Below are 9,249 nucleotides of genomic sequence, written 5' to 3'. Positions count from 1 at the left end.
ACAACTCAAATAAACACCTTTAAAATACACCTTGGTTCTCAGTGTACTCAAAGAGATTGGGGTTTAATAGGAATTCTATTCCATGAAATTGATGCCTTTTCACCCTTATACTTTAAAAATTAAATACATCGTTGATCATTTAAAATATGACAATGTCACAATTTTTTATGTTAATTAAATTGTTGACCACTCTCACTAACACAAAACTATACTGTTCAATCATGCACTTATTTGTTATCATTGATGTGGGACCTTTAAAGGGACATTATCTGCAGTAGCACCGTTGAGAACTGGTAGAACAATATTGCAAGCTCTTAAACAGTGGATATGGTTTTGGACTTTAGGAAAAACACAGCACCATCACCATCCGCGACTCCCCTGTGCCTACTGAAGTCTTTCTGCTTTCTGGGGATACTGTTATTATTTATGTTTTGAATGTCTGCTACACTTTCCCTCAACACCCAGCAGAGCCAGCTGATGATGAATCACCTTGTTGGTCAGGATGTGGGCCTGGCTAAGTGCCCATAACCTTCAAGATGATGTGGCTACAATTATTCTGAAGTTTTCAAATCCGTCACCTTTAATATTGTTGAAGTGAGTGCTTTACAGAACATTTTGTTAGGGCAAGGTGTTTTCCTATTACCCTACCTATCTCAGTTTCAAACGTGTAGTCTTGTCTTTGTGTTAGGCTATGTGTGGTTTCAATGTTTTGATAATTATCATTTTTTTCACCATCATCATAAATGTCACACGGATAGGAGCAAATAGTGGCGACTCATATCTTCGGCTGCTTACATAAACTACACAATAGACATCAACTATTATGATAGTAACACCATAAAACACAAAACCAGCAACGGTCTCGCTCAGTTGCGTTGCATGCTGGGAGAAAGTGTGTTGCTATGAGACCGCAAACTTAAATTCCAGCTACTGCATTGGTACGTGTTTACAGCTATGAAGCAGAATACGTGAAAAACTTTTCGGAGCCAACTATTTGACACGGTATGTATATTTAAACTTCCTCTCGTAGTCAAACCTAATGTTTCCGCTTGACATAAAGATATAGTGCCAAATTAAAAGCGATTCTCTCCTGTGGCAGATGTAGTTTTAAGTAAGCAATTGTAGACGTTTGTTGCCATGCGTGTGAAATGTTTTAATTTTTAATAATTGGGCTCGTGAAATTGGACTCTTGTACTTTTAGAAGTGAACGTTAATTTTAGTTACTACGTATTTTTCCTAATTGTTAGTCAGATTTTTTTTTTATAAAACACCTTCTAGCACACGTTAAATTACAAGCTTGTATTTTGGTTGCTCTTGTGTCCTATCATTAGATCCTCAGCCATGGCCTCTGCCTCTCAAAGGGCTTCTCTGCGGAACTGCATCAGCCAGAGCAGGGAAACTGAATCCAGAGGTAATGTTGATACCTGCTTTTAATGCTCTTATAATGACGATGTATTTACATAAAGTACACCAACATGCTTTACAATAAACAAACAACTTTACTGTACATTTATCCAGATCAGCTGCACAAGCTGCCTGAACTACAAAGGTCCACTATCCCACCAAGGCCCCCAGTCCATGTCATTGACCCACAGGTGAGTCTTGGTAAAGTCATAAAGAAACAGTGTTTGCCCGAGTATCATTTGCACCATATAAAAAAAGTGCACATTTGAGTTTCTTCCTTTTATCGTAGGCTGTGCTGAAGAGGCACGTAAAAAGGAAACAACCAAGTCTCCACCACTTGAAAGCTCGTGAGCAGTTGTTTTTCCCAGGCCTGTACACTCAAAAACCTCCCTGTGGACAAACAGAGAAGCCACGAAGGCGATATGAACAATTATCTGTCCACCTACCTTCTCTGCCATCCACCACTGAGGTTAGTGAAGAATAAGATTTGGAAGGAAAAAAAAAAGTGCAAGTGCATGAAGGAAAGAACACTCAAAGAATCCCAATTAGGGGAGCAGTTCATACATCTTCATAAAAGGCAAGATTAAACCCAAAGCTATCAGTTAGACTGGCAATAGTACCACCCTTTAAGGTTTTCCATTCACTTCCATGTAGAAATGAATTGCATTTTTTGTCTCAAATCTTAAATAAGTTAACTGCTTCAAATGTGTAACTTTTAGGACGATAATCATTTCTGCTTGTCTCTTCCCATCATTCCTTAACTGTCCCAGGATGTCGCATCAACCCCTCATCTCCCCAGACGACCTTTTTCCGTTAAGGGGTGTGAACAACTTGACAATCCCTCCAAATTTCAAATCTATAACTACAGAAAGGATGACTGTTTGTTTATCAACGATGCAGGCGTGCTAAAAGTATGTGAAGATGAGTTTGACTTTATAACCCGTGAGCGCTGGGAGGAAGAGAACAGCTCCTACCGCAAGCTGATGAGCATCCCTTTCTTTGCCCACTTCAAAAAATGGAAACCTTTCTACCTCTGGCGTACCCAAGTTCGAGCCAGGAAGATCCATTTGGCGAGGGAGTCCCTCCAAAAAAATTTGTTTATTGTCTGTAAGGTATGTGTCTGTTTTAGTTCTGGATTTGTTCCCCTTTCTTATGTAATTTTCCTGAATATGGAAGAAAATAATGCCCATGTAATGTGGAAATTAACAATTGTATGTATCATACAGCCTCTTAGTCTGGCACTGATAGAGATCAGGAAAATGTGCTGCCAAATCAGTGACGCAGGCTTGTTTCACATGGAGAAAAACCCCACCTACTCACTGTCCGACTTCCAAGGCACCCAGTTCAAACAACTGCAAGAGGTGCAATTTCACATTCATACCTTAATACGTTCAAATGTTCAGAACTTGTACATGTTATATGCCTCTGTGTGCCTCTCCACAAACATGCTTCTCATTTGATTATTGTTTTCAGGTACTGAGTGACATAAAGAAGTTTGAAGACCTCATCAAAGAGGTGACGATTTGTGCCTGTCACAACTACTTGTCAGATCATCTATCCAAGCCTGATGACCCAAGTGCGTACAGACTGGCCATACCAAGACACTGAACTTTTTTTTGGAAAAACAACAATGTTTGAAGTTTGATGGTGCTTTATTTGTGTCGCAGGTGATCAAAAGACAACTATCATGCATATCAATAAGACTTTTCACTCCAGCCGCCTCATCTGGTAAGAAATGTTTTTCCATTCATTTTCTTGTAATTATTTTGTCAGTGTGTCCTTCATTTTGCCAAAACACATACTTTATTCTTTTTTTTTTTAAGATTAGAGAAGACATTGTCAGGTGTTACAGTGAGGACCAAGAAAAAAAAAATCAAATATGGAACATCAACACAGTACTTTTGTGTCTCTCACCTATCTAGCTTCATCCACCTTGTTGACTATTTGGTCTTTAACACATTGCACAACTTAATGGTGAATGCAGTGACCAAGCTGTTGTCTGTGGTGCATGAGAAGGTACGTCAAACCCCGAGCCATGCCAGAATTCAGAGCTGGAGCCAGAAATATGTGGCAAAAACTGAAAGTGAAGAAGAGATAGATAAGAAGGTAGGGTGTTTCTTCATGTTTTATACAATAACATGAATATTAACCCGCCAAATCAAGTTTCAAAAAGACAAACAAAGCAGTGTTTATATTCATTGCATGTTTTGTGTTTAAGTGCTTCAAGTCAGAAACTCCTGGGGCCAAACCCATGTTCGTAACTCAGCTAATGCTGGATACAAATGCTTTGACCTACAAACCCTCTGAAGAAAACTTCCAGGTTTGTTTATTATAAATTCTTTATTTTTCATTTAGTAATCAACTGACTTTTTCATATTCACCTAACACCCTTGTCTATTCCTATAGAAGGCCCTTGCAGAGGTCATTGGGCTGTTTGAGTCAACAGTGACATCAGTCAATACACTTTTTACTGATCCGGATTTTCATGAGTGGACAAATTTGGACGAGGTAGTGAAAACATTGAACTGAGAAGACCTGATTTGTACGTTGAGGAGAATATAATTGTCCTTTATGGAAATGTTTTTATAATGGAAAAGTATTAATGTACGATTAGATTTGACTTCTTAATCAGTCTTTTATATCATCTGAGTAACTACTTTCATTTCTTTCATAACTTGTAGGAAGAGACAGATAAACATGATCAGAGCCTTTGTTTAAAATCCTTCATTGATGGTGATGGCACTCTCCAATGTGTCATTCAAAATATCAAGGTTAGTTGGATGTTTTCCACGAGTCTCTGAGACTGGATTAGTTTCTATGTGCAGTGCTGAGTATCTATGAACCTGAATTTGTTTGCCCTTAGGAATCCCTGCAGTTTGCCTTTGATGCAGCAAAAGTCTACTCACACACGCTGGAACATTTCTGGCTGTTCTATAAAGAGAATGAGAGTCTGGATCTGCATGCTATTCAGCAACAGGAGCATGGTGATGTACTTTATCAACATCCTTTTGGTATTGTGTGTGTATATATATATATACACAGTATGTGTATCAGCGTTTCCACTACCATTACGGTATACTAGGTAGCGCCCCGCTACCCCTTGAAGGTCAAGGTAATGTAAATGAAAAAGGGTTTTGTTTTGCCTTTTGTGCCTTTATTGTAGAGATAGGCTAGTGGGTAACGTCGGAAATCAGGGAGTCAAGAGAGTAGGGAGTGGTGTGCAGGAAAGGAACCACAGGTCAGATTTTGAACGCAGGCCGCCCACTTGGAGGACTACATGGGGCGCGCACACTAACCACTGCACCCCAAGTTAATTTAATTACGGTACATTTTCTTATGTAGCGCCAGATCACAAAAGCAGTCCTTTAAGGAAGCCTTTCCAATAGAACACGGTAGCTGTCATTAAAAGAAACACATAACAAACTAACATACAAACGTTTTTGTAAGGATATAATCATGATAATAAGGCATGATCAATAAAGTTGTTACTTGTCTCGACTGATTGATGTCTACTGCTCTGTTTCAGATTTGTCCTTTTTCGAAAAAGCACTGAAGTTATACCACAGCGAGCATAAGGAGGCCTTAGCCATCCAACAGGAGAAACATCTCGGCTTACTGCTTGTGGACAAAACACAGCTCAAACAGAAGTTGGTATCTTCCCCTCTACGCTGTCTGGAGGTATTACTTTAAGAACATTCTTTAGTAGAGGGAATTCTAGAACATGCTTTTCATAAATATGGCATAACCTGCTAACTTCTCACCTATATTGAATATTGAATCATTACAGCAAAAATGTTGAATGCTTCTCTGAATCATTGCATTGCTCATATCTCTCCTCCAGGTCATCAAAGAAATGCTTGTCAGACTTTTTAAGAGGAAACTCGATGCCATCATAGCTGAGGCTTGTGAGGCTCAGTTTAAACTCGAGTTCAAGGCCTCCACAACAGATGAGTTAGCCAGCTACCTCACATTCTTGGACGAAATACAAGAGAGGGTAAAACACACATTTTACTAGGGTAGCAGTTTATCCATCGATCATTGATCATTTTTCTAACAAAAACTAAAGTTGTTTTTGTTATTATTATTGTCGTCATTATGTCATTGTGCCTGTGTTACAGTGTGTGTGTTACATGATTTCACTTTGGGGATCAATAAAGTAAATATTCTTCTTCATTAAGACAGTGTCCTCTTCACTTCTGTCTCCTTTCCTCGCTTTCGAACCTCTCTACCCTTCTATTGTGACTGTGTCTCCCTCTTGCCAGATGAAAGTGATGAAGGACGAGCAGGAGACAGTATCTCAGATTAACAATCTGATAAACATGTACAATGTTCCTATACCACCTGAGGATCTTGGTGTTTTTGCCACCTTACAACCGTCCATGAGTTCATTGCACAGTACCATAAAGGAGGCAGCGGATAAGAGAGGCTCGAGCATGGACACGTTTTGCAACACTCTGCAGCAAGACATAAAGCGGCTGACGGATGAGGTCGTGAGCACCCAACACAAGTCACAGGTATGTGAAGACGGTCTATTCATTTCTCTTTTTTTTTTTTATCCTTGTCACTCAAGTTTTTTTCTAAGCTTTTTTCTGCCTGTTTTTGTGTTGTTTACTTCATGCTTAACTGTTTTGCTTTTTTGTATGGCAATGACAATAAAGAAGTACTCTATGCTATTTATAGGATCCACAGATCCTAGATATCAAAGCAGATCCCTCCAAAGTCTATCTGCTGTTAGGGGAAATCCAAATTGTGATTGATGAGCTGCAAGAACAGGCCTCCACCTACACCTCCTACCAGAAGAGATTCAAGGTGCTGTCCCTCTTTACATTCTTCCAGTTATTTAAAAAAGGCTTTTTGCTGAAAAAAAAAAAAAGTAACAGGCTCAGTGGTATAGTCAATGGTCGTTTCTCAACTGGAACCAAAGTTACAAAAGTAGTTGCCTCTTCTACCTTCTTATAAATAAAGACTGATGTGACCAAGATTGACGGCCTGGAGGAGTTGATTTCTGGGTTTAAGCTGAAACAATTGCTTTGGAAGTCTTTAGAGGAATGGGACTCTCTACAAGATGGCTGGAGACAGGTAAGGTGCACAAAATGCATGTTGTATCTTGGAGGCCTTAAGCACGCATAAAGAATCACGTGAAGACATTTGTAAACTGAGCTCACTGTCTTCTAAAGTTGAATGTGTCAATTCCCGTTAAACCATCCCCAGAGCACACTTGAGAAACTGGACCTGGAGCACTTCAGCTCCCAGGTCAACAAATACAGCAAATATGTCAACCAGCTGGAAAAAGGCCTGCCTCATAACAATGTTGTGACGAGTCTGAAGAATAAGGTGGAACTCACAAAACAGAGGGTGAGTGCATCAATGTGTTCTCCTGTGACATTTATGTATACAGTGTGGGAATAAGATTAGTGTTAATATTGTTTTAATCAATTCCAAATTACTATATGAATCGCAGTAGATGCTAGAGATTTATCGAGATGGTTCTTATCGGACGTTTTTTGACTTTCTAGAATCCTAATTTTTTTGCGTCGTTTTTCCCCTCAGCTGCCTGTGATAACCGACCTACGTAACCCATGTATTAAACCAGAGCACTGGAAAACTCTGGAGTCTGTTGTAGGGACCTCCTTGAATGCGGAGAAGCTCACTCTGGCTGCTATGGATGAGATGGATATCTACTCTTATGGCATGAAGATACAAGAGGTAACACATTCTACATTATGAGCCCTCCTACACTTGATTACTACTGGATTTAGAAAAACAAATCTGTACATTTAAAAAAATGCAGAAAAGCTGGACTATTAGTCGTTTTTGAATCCAAATCAGGATATGGACATGAACATAAACAAAACACCTAACACCTTTTGAAATACAACGAATACGAGAAGGACATGCATGTACTGATGCCATGAAAACCTACAAAGCATTCAAACACTGTTAAAACAGGTTGTCAAAACATTTGGTAAATAAAAGGAAGCTCTAGTTAGACCTCAGCTACCCCCACATTCATTGGCTTCAGCTTGTGATTGTAAGGTTAGCTTGTGAGATGTCTGAGGAATGGAGGAGGAACAGGGGAAATGTGCTGACAGGGCAGGTTCACCTCCTGCATGAAAATGATTGTGCTGCCAAAGGATGTTTTGTCTCAAAGGCAGGTATCTTGTAAGGATGACAAACAACAGAAATACTTTGGTTATGTTGTAGTAGTTTCATGTATAATTTCAAGGCAGCAAATGCTTCAGCAAAGTTTAAAAAAAACCCATCACTCTCACTTAATCTAACACATTACCTAGCCCCTCTCTAAAACATGCGTTATGTTTTATGATCTCAAAGGGAGAACAGAAGTTCATAATGTGGTCATAATGATAAGTCTGAGTTTAATAAACAGGGCTAACACAACCATTGACTTTTTAGGTGGCTGGACAGGCTTCAGGAGAGGCATCAGTGGCGATCGTTGTTGATAAGGTGTGTTAAAGAAACTATGTGAATGTTCCAGATAGCAGTACACATTTACTCTGCCTTTCTTTTAAATTCCATTTTGAACCTAATAGGCTGAATTGATTATTCATAATACACATTCATAATACTGTCTTTAAATACAGTGACATGTGATAGTGTGACTGTCGTTCTAAATGCTGAATATCTATCTTTTGGCCAAATCACAAAATTGAAATAGTTTTGTTCGTACTTTCTTACTTTTAGTAGCTGTTAAAGTGCAGATGGTTTAAACATGTCCTTTATTTACTGCATTATAAGTGTAAGTAGTGTCGTGCCTAAATTATAACCATATTAGAAAGTTACAAACAAGATAAAAGTGTTAATAGTGAGCCTAAATGCTTTGCTAGTTGTTTCTCTTCGATTGAACCTTATACAACTTACCAAACTAAGAAGCAAAAGATTTCGTTTTTGTTTTCAAAAGCAACACTGCACTAACAGAGACTGACTTAATGGATCAATGCAGGTTGAGGAATTGTGGAAGAACACAGAGTTCACTGTGCTATCTCACGATGAGTCCAGAGACGTCTTCATATTAGGAGGCACGGAGGAAATTCAGGTGGAGACGCGCATCGCAAATTGACACTGACACACACTTTGTTAAAACACACTGTGAGTGTTTCAGTACACCTTAATATGCACGTTGATGTTTGTAAATGTTTGTTTGAAGGTACTCCTGGATGACAGCATTATCAATGTGGGCACGGTGGCATCCTCACGTTACGTAGCACCTATAAAGCCAAGAGTGGAGAAATTGCACAGACAGCTGTCCCTCTTCAACCAAACACTGGTAAAAAGGCTTACACAAGACAATCATTGAGAGATCTTTCTATGTGCTGTATATTTGAATTCTCTACTTATGTATTCTCAGTGTTGAAAATAGCTTTGAATCAGAATGGGATTAGTTACTGATGGGCCCTTTACACAGCTTCTTCTGCCATGAGTGTAGAAATGGGCGGATGTGACATGTACAGTAGTGTAGAAGTACTTTGAGCGGACAGCAAACTAGCAAGGGGCTATATATAAGTACAGCCTATTTACAATGCATGATCCTTTCTTTCTCTAAATGGATACGTCACCCATTTGCATTAAGCTTGGTATCATTAGAAACATGGTAGTAGAGTTGAATGGTCATGAATCCAGCCCTCATTTTGCCCTGAATATGTTTTTCTTTGCCTGAAAGTTTTCTTTATGTGACGCAAAAATTGTCATATTGCGTTACGCAAAGAATTTTAGGCTGGCAGGGAAGAACTACATGTCTAGTTTCTCATGTTTTCATCCACTGAAGCAACAGAAATATAATCTTACCTTGGGTGTCGGTGTATCCACCCGCAGCCAATGTAAACATTG

The 9,249-nt window shown here is 39.2% G+C and overlaps 1 protein-coding gene across 1 annotated transcript in view; it reads left to right on the top strand.

Moving 5' to 3' along the window:
- Window positions 1-896: 896 nt before the first annotated feature.
- The window catches only part of dnah6 (dynein, axonemal, heavy chain 6), a 58,611-nt gene continuing 50,258 nt past the window's right edge, over window positions 897-9,249 (top strand). The window contains exons 1-23 of the mRNA XM_079336848.1: window positions 897-1,002; window positions 1,332-1,411; window positions 1,519-1,595; window positions 1,694-1,873; window positions 2,175-2,516; window positions 2,631-2,765; window positions 2,878-2,980; window positions 3,072-3,132; window positions 3,327-3,510; window positions 3,623-3,724; window positions 3,811-3,912; window positions 4,086-4,175; window positions 4,268-4,388; window positions 4,931-5,082; window positions 5,246-5,398; window positions 5,667-5,918; window positions 6,085-6,213; window positions 6,370-6,483; window positions 6,616-6,759; window positions 6,955-7,110; window positions 7,819-7,869; window positions 8,366-8,458; window positions 8,570-8,689. Coding sequence (XP_079192974.1) covers window positions 1,342-1,411; window positions 1,519-1,595; window positions 1,694-1,873; window positions 2,175-2,516; window positions 2,631-2,765; window positions 2,878-2,980; window positions 3,072-3,132; window positions 3,327-3,510; window positions 3,623-3,724; window positions 3,811-3,912; window positions 4,086-4,175; window positions 4,268-4,388; window positions 4,931-5,082; window positions 5,246-5,398; window positions 5,667-5,918; window positions 6,085-6,213; window positions 6,370-6,483; window positions 6,616-6,759; window positions 6,955-7,110; window positions 7,819-7,869; window positions 8,366-8,458; window positions 8,570-8,689 — 2,931 coding nt within the window. The 5' untranslated portion in view covers window positions 897-1,002; window positions 1,332-1,341. The remainder of the gene's footprint in view (window positions 1,003-1,331; window positions 1,412-1,518; window positions 1,596-1,693; window positions 1,874-2,174; window positions 2,517-2,630; window positions 2,766-2,877; window positions 2,981-3,071; window positions 3,133-3,326; window positions 3,511-3,622; window positions 3,725-3,810; window positions 3,913-4,085; window positions 4,176-4,267; window positions 4,389-4,930; window positions 5,083-5,245; window positions 5,399-5,666; window positions 5,919-6,084; window positions 6,214-6,369; window positions 6,484-6,615; window positions 6,760-6,954; window positions 7,111-7,818; window positions 7,870-8,365; window positions 8,459-8,569; window positions 8,690-9,249) is intronic.

This window comes from Symphodus melops (genome assembly GCF_947650265.1).
Source record: "Symphodus melops genome assembly, chromosome: 2".
Classification (NCBI taxonomy): Eukaryota; Metazoa; Chordata; class Actinopteri; order Labriformes; family Labridae; genus Symphodus; species Symphodus melops.
The sequence above is the reverse complement of the archived record's forward strand: the minus strand, read 5'-3'. Positions and strand labels throughout refer to the sequence as shown.